This window comes from Onychostruthus taczanowskii, unplaced genomic scaffold, assembly GCF_017590055.1.
Source record: "Onychostruthus taczanowskii isolate IOZ18803 unplaced genomic scaffold, ASM1759005v1 scaffold26, whole genome shotgun sequence".
Taxonomy (NCBI): Eukaryota; Metazoa; Chordata; class Aves; order Passeriformes; family Passeridae; genus Onychostruthus; species Onychostruthus taczanowskii.
Window position 1 is genome coordinate 6,787,293 of NW_024499906.1, and position 20,052 is coordinate 6,807,344.

General features: G+C 39.6%; 2 protein-coding genes across 3 annotated transcripts in view; one reads left to right on the plus strand and one right to left on the minus strand.

Annotated features, from left to right (window-relative positions):
• RB1 (RB transcriptional corepressor 1) overlaps window positions 1-20,052 on the plus strand; it is a 70,383-nt gene that overhangs the window by 33,170 nt on the left and 17,161 nt on the right. The window lies entirely within an intron of this gene.
• LPAR6 (lysophosphatidic acid receptor 6) lies at window positions 8,813-11,289 on the minus strand. Of its 2 annotated transcripts, none has more exons than XM_041407212.1 (2): window positions 11,030-11,289; window positions 8,813-10,917 (listed from the first exon to the last, which is right to left on the minus strand). In XM_041407212.1, the coding sequence occupies exon 2, from the start codon at window positions 10,670-10,672 to the stop codon at window positions 9,650-9,652; it is 1,023 nt and encodes a 340-aa protein (XP_041263146.1). In that variant the 5' UTR covers window positions 10,673-10,917; window positions 11,030-11,289; the 3' UTR covers window positions 8,813-9,649. The 2 variants fall into 2 exon arrangements, with proteins under 2 accessions (XP_041263146.1, XP_041263145.1); XM_041407211.1 differs by having other exon boundaries at window positions 10,991-11,289.

Here is a 20,052-nt window from a genome sequence, read left to right on the forward strand (position 1 = left end):
TTGGATGTACAATTTCAAATTAGGTTTCTGTTCTCCTTGTGAGGGTAATTAAGCATCTAGGAAGGGGAATTAATACATTTTGTTGTGGGCTGAATTCTTCTCAGTAGGGATTTCTCTTAGCTGTGTCTGAAGTCCTACAGCTTCTCTGAAGGTAGGTGTCTACATGCAGTTTAAAATCCTCTTTTGTTTTGACATCTTAAGTGGTTCCTTTTAAATCAGGAAGAAGTAGGAATGGTCACACTATTAACACTTGATACATTAGGTTGCTGGATAAGTGGTTTACTGTTGTGTTAAAAGAATGAATCTAAAATCTTTTTGATAGGTAGCCAAATAAGGCCAGACAGCAAGGGCTGGGAATTTGGGGCTGAGTTTGTACTACTGGCCTCAAAGGGACAATAGTTTGGGCTTAAGTATTGCCCCAGAGTCATCAGGGGTGTTTCCTTGGTAACGTGTTCCGTGGCCTGTTCTGGCATTTGTCAGCTCTCCTCGGGACAATGCCTAGGCAAGATCTGGGGCATGATGCAGCTCAGGGACTATTTTCAGCTGCTGGTATGGATTAGCAGTGGAGAATGTGTAGTTATGTGGGTGCAAGCTGTGCTTTGCCACTTGCCCATGAGGCCTCAGGACAGGCTGTGGCTCGTTGTGCTGCCACCCCCAGAGCAGTCGCGGGTTCAACCACGAGTGACTCCAGCGCTGGCAAATGAGTCACGCGTTCCTGCGCTCTCTTCCCTCTGGGCTGCACGACTCGTGCCTGTTTCTGCACAGCAGCTGGCTTCTCTTGGGAAAGCTAGTCTGTATCAGGCGTACTCCTTCCATGCCTGCTAATATCTGCCTTTCTTCAGATACAGGAATACCAAATTTATGAATGGGGGACAGCCTTAGGCACAAAAGAAGCGCTGAGCGTGTCCAGAAGGACAGCATCTGCAAGCATGCTCACTGGCAGGATGCAATCTACTGAGAGAGCTTCACCAGTGTAAAGATAGGCACCTCAGGAATTGCTGGTCTCAGATTGCTCATACAGACATCACTCATGTCTTGTGGGTTTCTGGATTTTAGGCACCTAGTATTTTGTCTCAGCTTGGAAGTTGCAATGGGCAGTGGTTCTTAATATGGAATTTTCTAGGGTTTTTCTTGCAGGCGACAAAACACGCTAAGGGTCACCAAAGGATGGCTTGTCATGTGCTCACCACACTCCTTTTGACAAAGTTACATTAGGAGCATGCAGCTTTCACCTTCAGAAAGGAACTGAGAACATATTTGAGGCTTTCTGTCTGTACATACTAAATATATTTCTGCTTGCATCATGAGCGTGTTCCAGAAGCATGTGGAATGAGAGAGGTCACGACCACCACTGCTCCTCGGCGTGATAGTGCTAAAGGCTCTTACTGATTCTGCTGCAAGTGCTCTAAATTTTTTTAAGGTTATGACATTTCAGTTGTCACAGCTGTGGCTGGAAAACCTTCCATGATTTTGCCTTTATCATACAGGGCACAGTTTTAGGAGTCTGTAAGATGATTGCTTTTTGGGTATTTGTGAAAATAGCACATAGTATAATAAAAATATGTTAATATATTTATGTTTATGTGCTTTTTTATTTTGGCTATATATATTCACACACTCTTTAATAAATGCTTGCCTTTCTAGTACTCTTGAAGAGTTGCCTTTAATGAAAACCATGCTGTGCTTTTTGAGGGTTGAAACTTTTATCTGCCTTAACAGCTGAAGGCAAATTGAAAAACCAGGAAGAATAGTGAATTATAGTCTTCACTGTCTCTCCCATCACTTTGAAAATCTTCCCTGCCACTCCTATTTATCGTGAGGATGACTCAAGCTGTTATTCATGCTTGGGTGTTACCATTTGAGCAAATCCTCCAGGCTACTGGAAGAGGAGCCAGAACATTTAAAGCTGAGGTCCTCTGTTTCCTGCCTTTGTCTGTGTTGACAGTGTGTTCACTTCTTGGTAGGCGCTCACAAAGTGCATAAGGCACTCACTAGGACTGGAGGATTTTGGTTATGTTAGCAGTGTTAACAGGTTTATCTGTTGTAGGTATACCAAGTCAGCCCAACCCTTAAGATGCTCTTGCTTCAAGTACAAACACGACCAAAGGGATTACTTAAGACATGGCAACTATGCAGAGTTTTTATTCTGCGACATTTAGATGCCATTCTTGATTAAGAATGTTTTTTCCTAGTGCTTTAAGGTATAGAGTTTTTCTAATTAAGAGAATATGGGTCCTACTTCTATAACTTAGATATTCAGGTTTCCTCTGCACTTGAGACAGATCTGTACTTCCAGGAAGCAGTTCATTCTATTTATTTTAAACAGTCATTTTACAATAGAATTATTCACTTTCCACTGTCATCTGTCTCAATGACAGACTTAAACTAGATTTATAGTTTTGTCTGTTAAAGTTAGTAGGAGCAAGTCATATGCTCAATTCTACTTTTCATAACTGTGTTTCCCCCTTCCTTAAAGCATGAAAGGGAGATTAGCAAGAGGTGGTTGTGTAATTATGCCCAGGTTTGCTTTAGGTGGCTGCTTGTGCTGTATCTTGCCTGTAGTTGCTGTTGTGTTTTCACGTGGAGGTCAAGAACCCAGGCTGTGTCAGGATTGCTCTGGTTATAGATTTACAGCTGTGACACAGAGCTGGGACTTACAGGCTGTTCTCAGTGGAGCTGCCACCTCTCTTGGTGCACCATAAAGATATCTTGTCTGTACACCAGTACTAAGTACAGATTTAGTCACAGAAATAAGTCTGCATTAACATGATAGACTTTTCTTTAATCTGTTTTTCTTTAAAGCTGGCTGATTATGAGTAACAATGAATAGTGAAATAGTTTTCTAGCAATCCTTGCTTTTCAAGTTGTTGGGGCTTTTAGAATTTTTTAAAGTTTATTTTAATACTGTTTAATATTTTGGTGGTCATATCTCAGCTGTAGGAATTTGATTTTAGTCCTACTATGTTTCTAGGTAGTTTGAACTTCACCTTTTCATCCTGCAACGCTGCTATATCTGCATTGTAAATACTTTGTAGGAATGTTTAAAGGTTGCCGATGAGGGAAAAATGTATTAGAATTCAGGGAGGTATCTTGGCAGTTCTTAAGTTTTGTAAAATCTTGCTGACTTGTGGCAAATTGGATGTAACTGTCTCCTTAAATACAAAAGTAAATAAAGCTTGGGTTAAGTTCTGTGACTTGTATCCCTGTTGCTCCTTCCTTGGATGGCACTATGCTCTCCAGATATGTAGTTTTAGGAATCTCTGTAGTGAAAACGGTAAAATTAATAAAATGAAGTTTTGGTTTGGTTTTTGGCGTTTTGTTGTTGATTGGTTGGTTTTGTTTTTGTTTTGGTCTGGCTTATTTTATCTGAGCCAAAGTCCTGAATGATTGTCACAGCCTTTTATTACTCTTTCTTTCCTTACTGCTGTGTCATTTGACTCACTCTTGCTAACTTTTCTATGGAAGGTAAAATTAGTTTATATTAAGAAGCAAAGTGAGTGCCAAACAAACATTCTAATGTGGAGGTTTGGGGGTTTTTTTCTTAGCTGTGTGCTCAATTTTCAAGCTCTTAGGGTGATACTAGTATCCTGTCAAGCTGTCAAATTATATATTATTGGAAGATGTTTTTGTTTCTTTTCTTGTTGCACTTTCTTTAAGTTATTGTTTGCATAAAAGCATGGGGTTTGAGTTGTTTTTTTGTAGGCCAAATAAGTGCTTTTGTGCCTGCTTTGATACTGTATAAATATATAGTATTTCAGTTATGTGTTTGTATCACTATCTTACAGTAACTTCGCAGTAATAATTTTGTGGGGGTTGTGGATGCCCCCGTTCACAGCTGTTGAGCAGACATAGTGTTCAACCCTCCAGAAAGATAATCCCTCTGGGTTTGGTGGAAGCTTTTCCTTTGGGTTGGGTTTGCCTGTCAGAGTGGGGTAGGTGCAGGCTGGTAAGTGCCCATGGTACAGCTGAGTGTGGAGCCTCTGCAGCTGCATCCTTGGTGTTCTCCTGAGCAGAGGCTGGAGGCTCACCCACATAGACTCTGCCTGGTCTGAACTTGGCTTGGGTTCATTCCTGGACTGCCAGCACCCTGTGCTTTTCCTTTGGGAGTCACCCTGCCCACACCAGAGCCCGTGCTTGGCACGCTCTCTGCGTGCCTGTTGCGCCTTCCAGCAGCTGGAGGAACTCATAGATCTTATCTGGACAGCAGTCAGTACTGATTTTTTTTTTTTTTTTTCATTTGCCACCCAGGGGAGTGCGTGAAATACAGTAACATGCAGTATATGTGGTAAACTTTCTTTCACATATAAGAAGTGTGAAATAAGTAGACCAGCAGTTTTCAGATTTGATTTCATTAATGAAACATTTTTTGTTAGGCTGAAAAGGTAGATATTTTGGTACTTGCTTCACTGTCAGTATTCTCATTTTTTTCCATATTTTGCTATGTACTTAATAAAGTTTTCCAATTGACTTCCTTTCATAAAGCAGCAGGATTTGCAGAATTCTTCTGAAAAGCAGAGGTAACCTAGCCGAAGTTGTTTTCATATGAGGTAGAGTTAATATTATTCACAAGATGGATGCATTAATTTTGGGTGCCTCCTGTTGCTAACATTGTTATTTAAGGATTTTTTTCTTTAAGGCAGGAACTCACTGTTTAAGAAAGATAGAGTTAGGGGAAATATTAAAACTATGTGTGTGCAAAAATATTCTTTTTATCTCATCATAAAAGAGCTGCTTTCTAGCGGCCTTCCTTTGTCGTTGCTTGTGGTTTAATCATCAGGTTTAAACTGCAGAAAATTTACCCCTTATTATTGCTGGACAACTTTTAGTTCTGATAGAACTAGAGTGGGCAGACTGCTTCTTAAGTAGAAAAAAAGAATTATTTAAAATCTAAATTCTGAGCTCTGGAATTTTTAGTTTTCCAACAATGTGGTAGGTTTATAAAAGACCAGAAAATGTGTGAAGGGTTCTTTTTGTTTGTTTTAATTTTGTAGTAAGTTCAGTTTTCTTACGGGAAGAGCTGGGCTTGCTCTTACGAGCAGCTGTCTGACAGGAACTGGATGGGGCTGCGGTGATAAATGTGTAAGGCTTCAATATCAAACCAGAATTATGAAAGCAAAACTTCTCCATGCAGCTTCTTGCAAAAGTGTTAGACTTTGCAAGCTTGGCTTTCTGAATTTGGCTCATCTTAAATGAACCCTATTGAGTATGTTCTGTGAATGTGCTAAGGCAGTGATAGTTGTGTTTATACAATGCTTTCAATATTCTGGTCATTGGATAACAAATGCAGCCCAGGCATTTCTGCTTTCTAGATTTAGAATCATTGTGATTTACATTTTGCCTTAACTTTTGAAATGTATCATCTTTCATTTTGTCAGTGGTGCTCAAATGCCAGAAGCCTTAAGGTCTAAATTATGATAATCTAGTAAAAAAGGGAACTTGTCAGGATTCACAGGTCTGCCTAGATGCAAGAACCTTATAATATTACATTTACTGCTGGAAAAGTATGAACAAATTGCTTTTCATGGATAAAACTCTTAGAAAATAAATTGAAAGAATAAATAAGGCTAGAGGATACTGTGCTCAGGTGGGATTTTCAAAATTACCAGTCTCAAAGTGAACCTCGCTGGGTTCTCTAATTTCAGCTTAGTTCTTTGTGTAATTTTAGAAATCTCATCTTTGGTTATGATGGTGCTTGAAATTGCAAGTGAAAATCTCTTTCTCATTTGCAAGAGGTGATGGAAGACTGTTGGATCAGGAATGATAGGGAAAGGTTGAATGGCAGTCTAGTGCTCCCTGCCTCTTTCCAAAGAAACAAGAGGGGCACTAATGAAATAGTAAATTTGAAATGAAAGGATGTTTGGGTTTCTTAGTTTTGTTCCCCCTATGCACACACACAATGTGAACTATTTAGTAATGTGAACATTAAAAACTTTACACACATTTACAGGAAGACAGAAGAAGCTCACAGAAGAAAAGTTTTTCCTGAGCACACAAATATATCTGACCCAGAAAATCCTGAGATATGATTGATGAAGTGGGACAGCACTTGAGAAAGCCTTGTGTGCTTCTCCTACTGTTATCTTGTTCCCCAGGCATCCAGCCTTGTCTGCTGTTGGAGTCAGGATTGTAGATTAGCTGCATGTTTGGGGTCTGATCAGCTATTCTTATCTTTTACCTGGTCTCAAGAGCTGTTTTTCAATTTTTGTATTTCTGTGACTGAGGTTACTTCCTTAAGAAACCAAATCTTGGAGGTTGATTTCATTTAAGGATTCCTTACCTGCCTGAAGTATTTTCTATGGAGTTTTTTTACACACTTTTAGATGAAAAATATAAAGACATATTTGACTTGGTATTGGTATTTCTTCAAGTGTAAAATAGTTACACATAGTAAAATAGTATACTGAGGTGGAAAAAAATTGCCTGGCAATTAAAAATTAAAACTTCAACCTGAATACAGAAAGTATAAAATATGACGTATTTTGATTTTGAAGTAATTATATATTGAAGTAAGTTTAAGGTATTTACAGCAAATTTTTTTGTTTGTCTTTTAAAACTGCTAGTTAATTAACTAGTTATCAATATCTACCTGCCTTTAGATCTAAAACATGCTTGGACTCAATTAAATTTGCTCTGCCTTTGTTTTTATAGGAAGTGTGCATTTTCTACACTCTGTGGATGAAGAAACCACACTACAAATAACAATTTTTGAAGTTTTGGTTGTAAAACTGAACTCCTAGCTCTCCCTGGGTAGCCATATGAGTAAAAATAATGCACTTTTAGGAAGTACTGGTTGCAACACATTCAGATCCTCAGGAGCTCTGACAATGTAAGCCTTTTTTTCTTTGAAATGTCTTGGCATGACTTAGGAATGTAACTTCTTATCTAGATTTTACATTTAAATTTTGTCATAAGACCTTACCAGACAGACAGAAGAGTTGGTATCAAAGCCAAGAGCAGAGAGGGAGTGCATCTGTTGAGGAATGCACCAGTGAAAGCATTGCTCCATCCACAGATCTCCAGGATAATCTTGTTGCAGAACCAGAAAAGGCAGAGAAAACGTCATCCAGTCCTGAATATCTGGTACCCTGTCTTTATATCACCTTGTTGTGGGAGGTACAGTTTTACTCCCCCTCTTCTGAATCAGTCAGATCAGGAATTTTTGAAGTGGTGGTCTGGTTTTCAGCATAACAGATGATGCCTTTTGACTGTGTTGGGTTTTTTGTTAAGATATTTGTTGTGGGGTTTTTTTTCACCTGTGAAAAAGGGAAAATGTTTAAAAATAAAGTTTCCTCGGATAGCTTCTGGACCTTGAGCCATTAACTGATCAGAAAGCTATTGTACTGTGTTGCACTGTGCTCTTTCAAATAACAGGAGCTGCTGCCCTGGAGAGTGAGTGCAAAGCAGAGCTACTGTGCTTCTGCAGACTACTTGAGGTAATACACCAAGGAAAGTTTGCTTTAAAGGGGAAGTACTCATATATGTGGCTTTGTCTGCTTGTTCTGCTTTTAAGTCAGTGATGGGGTTTTTTCTTCCCCTACAGTTTTTTAATCTCAGAAAGAGTAGGTTCTGTTTATCAGGGTGAGGCTCTGGGGTGCTCTCTGCTGTAAGGCAGAGGGGTGTTGCTGAACAAGTTGTCACTCAATTGAGTAACAACTATGACAAGCTCAGGGGAGTAGTACCCTGGAAACAGCCCAGCAGTGACATTGGGGCCTTTTGTCTCACACTTCTTGGAGGGAGTCTTAGAGAGAGAGAGGCATTGAGACTTTAGAGATGCATATGTGGTTTTGGACTTTGGATTTGTCAGTGGCATATGGAAAACAAAGTATTTCTCTCATGCCAAGAGTTTCGTGCACTTTTTTGAAGTTGGATATGAATCAGAAGAGTTTAGGATTCCCAGCAAAGATAATTGTTTATTTCAGATGTCATGCAGACCTTTATATATATGCTGTCTTTGTAGCTTAAGCCCATACTATATGGATTTTCCTTTCATAAATTATGTGGATAAACATTGAAAATGCTGTTAAATTTAAAATTCAATCAACAGTAGCTCCTAGCAGTCATTGAGTAACTCGGTTTCCCAGTAGTAAGAGGTAATGTATGGTTGATTTATGACAGGTAATCAGAAGCTTTGAATAGGGAAATAAATTCATTCAGGTAACAATGTATCATATAGTTTGATGGCTCAATATGCATTTTTTCCTACATTGATTCACTCCTCTGTGAAGGAGGTGCAGCCCCAGTGCAAAAATGTCTCAGTGCTGTGTGTGTGTTGCAGCTGACTGCCCTAAATCTTAAGTGCAAATTTGTTTAGACTCAGTTCTTATTCTTGACTCCATTGTTTTTGGGGAGGAAAAAACAACACTTATTTTACCTTTTAAATTTTATTTTATTTTACAGTGATGTTAAATTAATTTTGAGGAAAATGTACACAGGTTCTCGTAGCTGGGAAACATATATAGCAGGATGTTTTAAAGCATTTTTGTCTATGTATTGCTGTCTGTAACAGTAATATATGTAGATTTTTCCTTTTAAATGTTGCTGACTTTTCCAAGTGTCTTGATTAATTTTGCCAGCATGTAGTCCCACATACTTTATTTTTATACTTTTTAAACTTTGGAAGAAAATAGAATTTGAAGTTTTGAATGCTCATGTTAAAATGATTTCTAGGATGCAAAAATGGAGAGGAAGTTGAACTCCATAATTACAGCATCTTGAATTTCTTTATGAGACACCAGATAGTCTCCTGGAAGAAATAATCAACTTGATGCACATGTTTATTTTTTAATAACATGTTTAGTTAGAAAAGGTCTTGTTTTACCAAGAAACTGTACTTTGAGATCAAATTAACTTACTCAGAGGATGTTATTTTCCTCAAAAGTCATGCTGAGTTTAAGAACTCCTCACAAAAGAGTTGAATAAAGTGGTACTGTACCTACAACATTAACTTCAGTCATCACAGGTTACTTTGTTTTAATCACACAGGCTTCTAAGAGAGAGGTGAGAAGAAAAACCAGTTTGTCTGAGACATTTCCAAATGCTCTAAACTACCAGGAGATGTAATTGCTTTATGGGGGCCAGGCATGTGGAGAGAGCATGTATTTTTATCAGATAAAGCTGGGAGAAACAAAGTTCTTGTAACCCACTGATTTTAGCCTCCTATGAACATAATGGTCCCTTAAGAAGGAAAGTGCAGGGAAAAAGACAGTAGGGGAGGAGTAAGAGAAGCAAGAGGAAACTGGGGAAGACACAGTAGCTGAAGTGATATGACAATATGGGGCAGTTTTCCTGCAGTGTGGAGCAGGCAGCTTCACCCCCATCCTCAGTAACATGGAGCAACTGTTTTAACTTCAGCAAGGAAAACAACCTACTTTTTCATTTGTGTTTGACTTGGGAAACAGTCCTTGGACTTTGGTTAACCTCTAAACTCAAAAGTTCATTTCTAACATACAATCTGTCAGAACAAACCTTTGACACAGATTTTTAAAACACTTTTTCTGTGTGCTATTATGCTTAACACTTTTACAGCCTTGTAATAAACTTTTCAGATGTGAAGGAAGCACAGCCTTTACATACATGAATATATGTCCACAGCTGAAGAAATGTGCAGGCTTCTAATTCCAGTTTAGTCCCAATAGTCTTTTAATATAGTTTATATTGTAGAGTCACTGTCAAATATTTTCATTTTTATGGTCTGAAGGCTGTGTTGAATGAAGCTTTCTGAAACTGGCCTTTCAGAGAATCTGACATCCCGTGGTCTGGTGGACCGGTTCTTTTTTATGGAATTTTGAATGGTATCTGATGTGAAGTAATAGACAATGGGGTCAAAACAGCAGTTTGAAACAGCGATGCACAGAGTTATGGGGTACATAGTCCTGACTGCAGTCACCACTGAGCAATTGACCCAGGTCTGTGTTCTCATAAGGGAGTAAAGTATTAAGGTAATGTTATAAGGCACAAAGCAGAAGCAGAATATCACCAAATGGACAAAAATCATTTTGAGTACCTTTTTCTTGCTTACTTTATTCCGGCTTAATGTAAGCGGTTTATTCAAGGTCCGTAGGACCATAGTGGAGCAGGTCACGTTCAGGATGAGCGGGATAAAAAACCCAACGGTTTCAATGAAGATAACAATCCGGGATAGGTAGGTTTTCCACGTGTCCTCTGAAAAGTTTTCAAAGCACGTCCTTTGTTCCGTATTGTTCCTGCGGTTTGTGGACTGGAAAAAGCTTGCTGGTGTGCTGCCTGCTAGCACGGTTATCCATACTGCAGCACAGACAATCTTTGCATTCCGTTTGGTCCGGAGAGTCTTGGATCTGAAGGGGTGTACTATAGCTAAAAAGCGATCCACGCTGATGCAAGTCAGAAACAAAATGCTCCCATACATATTTGTGTAAAAGAGGGTGACAGAAATCTTGCAGAGAATGTCTCCAAATGGCCAGTTTCTGGTTACAAAGTAATAAATCCTGAAGGGCAATGTAAACACGAAAAGCAGATCTGATATGGCTAAATTAAGCATGTAAGTGGTAGTCTCATTTCGCACTTTTAAAGTACAAGTGAAAATGTAGATCGCTACACAGTTCGCTATGAGGCCGAGAACAAACACCATGCTAAAGATACACCCGTACAAAGTATATTTAAAGGAGTCCTCAGTGGAACAATTAGAGCTTACCATTATAATGGTATGTTAAAAATGCCCGTGATTTGGCGTCTTCTCTGGTCTTTTTATTGCAACTTTTTTGAAATTCCAGAAGAACTGGCAGGTCAGATGTATTTGAACGGTGTGCTTTGGCAAGTTTGTTATGCTGGGAAGCTTCAGGGCAGGAAGGTGAGCTCTGTGACAGGGGAGTACATCTCCAGCAGAAATCACCAGGAATTCTCTCTTCTCTGCCGAGTGCTATTTGTAGTCACGTAGCCAGTCTGCAAAAGTCAGAAAATGCATCATTTGTGGCAGATGAGGTCGCCCCAAAGCTTGCTTAGTTCCATTTCCCACCTCGATTCCATGAAGCCATGGTAGGACTTTCTGCCTTACTCTTGGCTGCAGATTGTGCCGGCAAAGCCTTGTCCATCCGAACGTACTGGGAGAGTGTGCTTTAGGAAACGATTTCCTGGACGCTGCAAAGTGTCGGCACTTGCATTTCCCCCTCTCCCTTCTTTCTATACAACAAGTTTGTCGGCTGGCTGGCTGGCCCCATGGGGCGGGAGGCAGAAGCAGAAGGCAGCTGCCTGCCAGGGCAGAAACCGAATTCCAGAGCGTGTTTGTTCCTGCAGCCCGCAGCCCTCGGCAGCTCTTGCCAGCCCAGCTCCTTCTGGAGAGCAGAGCAGAGCGCCCAGGCAATTTGTAGCATGACATCACAGGAAGAAGAGGCTGGGCACGGAAGAATGGTTTCAGTTTGGTTTGTTTGCCTTCCCCTCTCTCTGCTGTACCTTGCAGATGTAGCTTGTAGAGTGCTGCAGCTGCTTCTTAACTCTTTCTGTGCTCCCTGAGAGGTCCTTTGTCAGTGTTGCTGGGGTCTGGAAACCTTTCTCTTTAGTTATGGTGAGACTTTACAGTCTAACACTAAGCTCTCATGCCCTTTGGTTCCTATTTTTGTTTGGCAATAGCAGTAATTGTGGGATTTTATATAGGATTGAACTAACATTGTGCCTTTTGTTAATAGCTTTGCTTGTAATAGAGAACACATTAATCACCAGAAATCAGCTGAGTGGTTCTGTCTAAATTCCCCCAATACACCAGTACAATCCTCAAGAGGGACAAAGTAACATTGATAGGTAATTAAATAATCACACCAAATAATTACTGAAAAACAGAGGGTTGCTTTTGCAGATTCACAGGACTGAGATGTGTTGCAGTGGGAGGAGAGATTTTTTTAAAACTTGTTCCATATTAGAAGGCACACCCCAAGCTTTATTTCTAATCAGAAAGGTGGTTCTTTTTTTTTTTTTTAAATTGACTGCAGTGGTTTTTTGAAATGTTGTGATACAGAAAGCATTTTCTGAACATGTAAGCACAGAATTAATACAGCAAAATGCATATAGTGTACTGTGCAATTGATTCTGGTAATTTCAAGGGCGACAGTTACCACATATGCACAAAATACTCCCATTAGTCACTAATAATTGAAACAAAAACATGTTGTAACTAATTACATTGTTAAGTAAATATTAAAAAAAAGCGCAGCTCTTACTGCCTTTAGGGGCAGATATGAGATAAATCTCAATTTAGACAGACTCATTTATTAAACAACAACTTGGATAGACTCTCATCTGGCATCAAACCCAGTCTATTTCTAAGTCTTAGAATAACAAAGCTCTTCATATCTGGCTGGGTGGCATGGTTCTTTTGAACTGTATTTTAATCAGTTGCACCTAAGCAAGGCTCTGGGCAAAACCTTTCTAGTCTGCTGTGAAGGAGTAAATAATAGCGCTTCACAGGATTTTGGCACAGTTTCTTAGCGTAAAGTATGTCAGACAAAATTCAGAAACATGCAAAAGTGGGTCTTGCTTATTTTATTTCAAGTTTTCTTTATAGTCTTCTGTGAAACATTTTCACCTTGATTTTGAGGTGAAATCAAGGAGTTTAACTTCAATAAGCTATAACCACAAGAAACCTTTTTGACTACTGAAATCCGTGCTTAAATGTAAAGCATAGTGCATCCTGGACTTCTAAGTCCGTCGGAAATGAAAATGTGAGCTTGGCAGAGTCTCTCATGTCCAACTTAACAAATACCTTAGTGTAAAGGTTTTCCTGGCCTTTCTCACAAAAGCAGTCATCACACCCTAAATTTTGTTTCTGTTCCTGGCAACCTTGCATGTTAAAAGAAGGGCTTTCCTGCAAATGTTCTGCTTCAGGTCACAGGAGCTCTGCTCAGTTTTACTGCTCCAACTTCGTTTGCACATGAAGACTCTGTGGGGCAGGCTCAGTTACTGGAATGAAAATCCCTGCATACAGAAATTTGGTGTCACAGGTCGAAGCCTCAAGCAATAATTCATGTTTAGGGAGAGAATCTAATGGCAATGAGTGTGTATCTCACTGATTAGAACTTGATTTGGCATTTTGACAAAGGTATGGGTGCACAGAAGCAGGGTGGGATGTTTGGTCCATTTTACCACTGTAAATGTGCTTTAAAGCAGTGGTGAAGGTGCAACCTCAGCCTTTGCTCTATCTGTCAGAGCTCCTGCCTTGCTGTGCCTCCTTGTTGTTGCTCCTGTTACAAGCATGGATAGTACTTAGAGCCTGTTTTAGGGCTTTATGTGTATGGTTATGTTGTCATTAGGGCTCTGTTGCCCCTAAATCCTTCTGGTGCAGTACAGTACATGCACTTTGCACTAATTGATGACCTTAATGATATTTGTGTATGTCCAGAAACAGCATTCAGCTGCAGGGTTTCTCCACCTGCAGATGACAATGTGAAATCCCTGAATTTATAGATTTTTCCTTCCCTTCTTGTTTCAGCAAGGAGAGTTACCACTGAGCAGGCAGGCTGAGTCGTTTTAGTGTAAAAGTGTGAATGGCAAAGGCAAATTGTATATCCACTTGCTTAATTTAGATGTAGCTGATTATTGCCAAGCAGTGTTCTAATTTGTGAGCTTGTCCAAGCTGAAGAACCTGTGTTAGTGTGCCGGGAACAGTTGGGAATCAGGACTGGCTTCCCTTCTGGCCAGGCTCCAGTGTGAGCAAGGGGGAAGCCTCATTTTGCTCTCTCCTTTTGTTGGATCATGTTTTAAGATGTTGGGCTTTGTGCTGACAGGTTCAGAAAAGATTTTAGTAGCCCCCAACCCCTTAAATTTTAAGAAATTTAATAGTTATGGAAGAAGAATTGACAGGGTAATGGCCTTGCTTATACTCCTTCACCACAGGCTATTTTCCTGTAGGATAGGAAGGAGGGGGTAAGCAGGAGGAAGCAGCTGCAGGGCGGGCCTTGTACGCTGAGGGGTTTTTTGTCTCCAAAGGAAACAATGCTATTGCTGCAGGGAAATGCATATGTGAGTCTGTCTGCCTTTCTGCATCAGAGATGGGAATGAGTTAGGACCTGTCATTTGTTGCTAGTGCTGTATGAGTAAAACCTGCATTTCCATCAACAGGCTTCCTGTGGCTCTTGAAAAGGCACCAAAGGCAGAGTAAGAATGGGCTCCTTAAAGCCAGGAGCTGATGAGATGTTTGAAATCATCTCTCACTTCAGCAGCCAGCAAGTTTTTTGCACTGCTTCAGGCGGTTACCACATAATTCTGCTTTTCTGAGTTTAGATATCTATTTAAGCAATTTTGGATTTGTGTGGCAAGCCTGCTCCACCACAGGGGTTCAGAAGGAAAAGTGCTTACAACCTTAGAAGTGTCCTAGGAGAGTGGCTGTAGGACACTGTACCTTCCTCCCAAGATGCCACGGAGTTGATTACTTGCTGTCATTTAGGACACAGGGGGCAGGATCCCTTAAATTCAGAAGTCCAAGTCGAGTGGCAAAAAATATTTCACTGAAATAAAACAAATAAATACTTGTTTTATAAACCAAATACTTGCTTGGAAGGCTTTCCAAGCTTTTGGAGTTGTGCTGACCAGTGTTGTATGTTCCTCTGGTGATACCCTCACCTTCAGAGCTGGAATTAAACCAAAGTTGTGGTCAAAGGTGAAATGCATTTGAAATGGTGTGCATTCAGTCTGTGCTGATGCTAATAGTCAAAGTTTTTTAGAGGTGGGAAAAAGCAATTTCAACATCAATAGCATTGTAATAAATTCTTAGAGTGTTTCCAAGGCCAGAGTATGCACTGTTAAATAAGGGTTGTCAGGTGCACAAAATGGTCTGTGTAAGACCATTACTCGGTTACTGCTTTTAGGGGCACACTTGTGTCATGGTACAGGCATTTGTTCTCACTTGGCTTAAGCAGTCTTATGCAGAAGAACTTGTGCTGTCTGGTGCAGGGAAGACAAGCCCTGGCAGGATAACATTTTCTTTGACATAAGTCTTGTTATTTATCTAGTTATTTTAATGGATTTTAGCTTTTTTGGGGTCTATTTACTGCAGTTTATCTTTGAACATGTGTATGTGCTGGAAGGAATTTGTTATGGTTGAGAAGTAGGGCTGAGAGCCAGGAAATCTTTTTGGCTGTGCTACAGATTTTGTGTTCCAGTCCTGGCAAAATTTTCTATGACTTGGTCCTCAAGCTTCCCTCCACATAAGAGCTCATTCACTTCCACACTGGTATGTGAGACTGTCTTGACTGCTATCGTTTGAAGCCCTTGGATGAAGAACCCTCTGTTAAATATCATCTTGAGATAACTACAGTGGCTACTGAATGTGACAAAAATATAGACATTAAAAGTTTGTATTTTTAGATTAGATTCCAGCCAAGCAAAAGGATCCATTAAGAGACTTAATTTGTTTCACCTCCATAAGTCTCTGGAAAAATAGTTATAGAGGAAGCAGGGCTGGGTATTTTGACCTTCTCAGCTGTCTTTTGGGGCTGCCTGCTCAGCCACCCCAAAGTCACTCTGACTGCTTCTGAGGGATGTCTCACTGCCATCTTAAAATGTAGTGGTGGTCTCCACCTATGCAGATAGAGTGAAGCTGTTATGGCACTGAAAATTTCCCTTTTCTGTGTTGGTGGCAAGCAAGTCTTCAAATGAGCGTTATAAAACTTAGGAGGAACAGAGTATTTTTATCTAGCCAGCCTAATCCCTTCCAGCTGTTGCAGGGGCAGTTAAAGGCTCCTCCATGTCAGGAAACTTGTTAGCTTAACGCATATGTAATCACAAATTACAAGTAAAAGTTGATTGTGTAATTACTTAAAAAGGGAAAAGGAAGCTCAGAATAAAATTCCAGACTTCTTTCTTCTCACACATTTGAAATGTCCCTCCTCCCTCTTCAAAATTGTTTCAGTTTCCTTTACAAGAGACACAACTGCTCCTCTCCTGCTTGTAGATAGAGGAAACAATTTCTCTCCTTCTGTATGAGTTTTTAGGCTGCTAGAGTACTTTCTTTTCCCCCTCTACTCTTGGGTTGATGGTGTAAGTCTAGTTGATCTCATGGTAGGCTAATAGAGGTTAGATAACATGCAACCTTCTTGAGATTTTATCTAGGGATTGCTTGGTTTAAAAGGGATGGACTAGACAGCGAAGGAAGGGAGCGTAGAGATTAAAAGCTTGAAAAGTGGATGTTGACATTCTTCAGAGGGAAGGAAAATGGAAAAAAACCTATAAACAATCTTAACAGTATGATTTTCAGTGGATAGGACTAGAATGAAAGGAATCTCTGAAATGTCAGGTAGGAAGAGAAATGCCTTAACTAGAACAAAATACCTGAGTTCCTAAACTTTCATTTGCATTTTTCTCTAACTTAAAAAAGTGGTTTTTCAGTTACTCTGCAAACGTGATTGAAATAACATCAATACTTGAAATTTCTGTCTGCTGTAGATGCAGGAAATAAGTTAAATGCCTTTCCCAAGCACTGTGGCAAGTTCTGGCTCTACTCATTCTTATACTTTCTAAGTCCCAGGATTAAGAATTTAAAGTTTGAGTTGGCAGAAATTTGCCAGATGTTCCATGGCTAATTTTTTTTACTCAAAATACTTTTCAAGTGCAGAACATGACTGTTTTAAGAAAACCTAAAATAATTTTAAAAATCACTTGCTATAGTAAGCAAACATTAGAATTATAGGAAAGAAGAAGCCTCTTATATTATTTTGGAAACTTTTTCAAGCATAGGGGGTGAAGTGGTCGGGGTAACAGAACTTGTAGAAGAACATATATAATTTGTGTAGTTCTAAAGCAATTGCTTACTATTTTTTAGTATCTTTAGTGTAAGGTTTTGCCCAACATATGTTCTCTGGGCAGGATTAAGGTAGTCTGGTTCTGTGTCAGGATTACTGGTGTTACTGCACTGGTTCTTGAGGACATGATTATTTTCATGCCAAATTACTTGCAAATACTGCATCCAGTGTTTACAGCCTCTTTCAGTTTTGGCCAAATGGAGGCCTCTGACTTTATATACAGAGGATTGTAACGTCTATTCGTCAGAGGCTGACAGCAGGAAGCCCACAGTCACATTCCTATACTGCTTTTTATAAAGTATAACAATATTAAGTTATTGAAACAGTTTGCCATAGTCATTCAGTAAGATCTATGTGAGTTCATATTGTTTAAAAAAACCAAAGCCCCATGATATTAATTTGTTTTCCTTCACAAAACCAGAACATAAGAAGTTAAAGGGAGAAGAAAAGTTTCATAAGAATTATTCAAGCTGGTAAGCTAATTAGTTTAGATAAATACTGACATGAAAATGCTTGTCAGGGGAAAACTGCTGCCAAAAAGCAGAACTTGGGCTTGATTAATGTGAAGAACTATTACTTTCTAAATGTGTAAGTCAGCAAATAACCTCTTTAAATTCTGCATGATAAGATCACTGAAATGATTATTTAGCATATCATTAGTACTGGTAAACAGCAATTACAAATACTTCAGTTGACTTTCCCTTACAACTACTCTTTCCTTCCACCCTGTGTCCTGAAGTATTATGGAACCAATTTGATACTTTATGAACCATTTTACTGCACTGTTGACCGCATTTAGCAGTTGCTTTTTCAATGTGGCAATCAGCTAATACCTAGAACATAAGAAAGGAAATGTCAAAACTTTGGAGGATGGACAAAGGTCATGCTTCCCATGTGATAATTAAAATTTTTTCTGCTGCAGTCTTGGAGAAATGGAGTGATGTTCTCAAATGCAAAACATAAATGATCCATTTTCACTGAATCTCTGTTAATAACCTTTCTGGAAGTGGCAAGGTGTTTTTCTGGGAGACATTAGTTTGACCCTGGCAGGAGAGAGGAGCCTGGAACCCACATCTCATGCCCTGAGCAAGTGCTCTTGTTATGAGGGATTCTTATCCTTTGCTGCAAGGGAGTGGGTTCTCTGAAAGAAAGGTGCTCCATCTGTGGAAGTATTCAAGCCCATGGGGGGATGGGACTTTAAGCCACCTGGTCTAGGCAAAGGTGTCCCTTTGCCTAGGGTTTTGGAACTAGATGATCTTTAAAGACCTTTTCAACCCAAACCATTCTGTGATTCTTTGATAATGTATTTAGCCTCAGAAAAAGGCACTACACTGAGAACGGAAGCTTTGTGCTGCAGTTCCTGGTGAGATAGCCTTGCAATAGTATTTTGCTCCTCCAGTGAAGGTGGTAGAGGAAGCTCCAAGTAGTGTTGTGCAGCCTACAGTGTCCTGCACACCCCTTGCTCGAGTCTCTGGGTTTTGCTGGACTTCTTCAGCTGTTGTCCGTGGTGGTTTAGTTGGTATGAGGTATCTCTTGTTGTGGAAGGATCACAAAGGTCCTAATTCTTTCTCTGTCCCTTAACTTTCTCTGTCCTTCCTGAACTCCTTGGGTCCTGATACAGTTTTTTTATGGTTGATTTAAACAGTTTACATGTGGGCTGTTGCTCAAAGTAATCCTACTGTTGTCCATTTAAGCCTCTCTGCTTCTTCCTTTGTGCTGTGTGTACATATGCAGTCAGCAAATGAGGACAGCTATTTGGTTTAAAACTAATCCTAACAAATACATAATTTGCAGTCATAGCTGTGCTAATGCTAAAGCAAAGGGTGAGGCACGAAGAGCGGATGTGTAACTTGGCGAAGCACCATCGTGCTTAAACTGATTTAAGGCAGTGGTGAAACTGTGCTGGAAGTGTTGTGGCAATGTTCAACTTTGAGGCTTTCAAATCTGTATTGTTTTGACTCTTGGCCAGACATTAGCCTAGTGTTTGGTGGTGTGAGGTTTAAAAGCCTCAGCTAAACTCAAGAGTAAGATCTGTGCTCTTGGTCTACTACCCTGTAATTTATTTTCATGTAAACTGTTTGGAATGATGGTGTTTATAATGTATTAAAAGAGAGCCATGTATGCCTAATTGATTTTTCCACAAAGTAGGATAAAAATGAGCAGTAATGCAGACATGGTATGCATAGTCATGCTTTCTTACATACGATTGATGGGGTGATAAAGGATGACAGCTTTCTAGGCAAATATCTGATCCAGAGTGCATTGAAGATGCTGTAAGTTTTTTTACTGACTTAAGGGTGTTGGATGCTTTGGACCAACTGTATTCACTCTTGATATTGGTTTTTATTTTCATTGTCTCAGGCCAACCAGTCTAAAGAGATAGAAAGTCACAGACAAATAAATATGCTGCAGGTACCTCGTATCACCTACAGTTATAAAATGGACAAAATAGATAGTCAGTCCTGAGATGGATTCAGGTTGAGGTTGTCATTTGTGGGTCTAACCTCAGAAATGCATGAATTTGCAGCCTCTTATTTCCTTGGAAGTAAATTATAAAACCTGTTTTCTTTTTGCTGTAGCTCAGCTATTGGTTTCTATGCTTCAGAGTAGCTATAGAAAATTCCCACTGAATGACAAATAAAGAACCTATTGGATACTCAATAAAAAAATAAAGAAGTCTACATATCATGTATGTCTTAGTTGATGTGCCTTGTATGAGCTTTTCTTAATAAGTCATGTGTATGTAAGGCTTCTGGCTGCTGTTCTGCTGTGCTTGTGGCCTCACTTTGGGTTTTGGTTTCTCTATGAGTTTGACACCAATATGTTTGTAGTGAAAGCAGTGGAGCTGCCCATAACAGATCCCACACTGACCAAAAGCATTTTCCTTACAGTGAAAGTAAAGATAGCACAGTAAAAGTGCATTCAAATCAAAGTAACTCCTTTAAATTTGGCACTGTTTCCAAGTGTTCTTTGTCCATCTGTCTCTGAAATATCAGGAGTGTGTATATAGATGCCCAGATAAACTTAAGTGTATATACCTAAGTCAGTGTGAAAATTACCTGTTTCTTTACCAGAAGCAATGTGGTGAAATCTCAAGGTCAGCTTGTGTTTTTAAGTCTTCCTTTTATTCTTTATACTTTCTGAGGCAGGCAGGTTATCCTGATTGAAATGCAACCTAGAGCTATGAGAGTTATGACTTCTTAATCTCATGTGAAATTATGTGAGAGGCAAGTTTGGGAGAAATGGCTGAGCTTGGTTCAGGTTTGTTTTTTCTAGAGCAAATGTGAGAAGC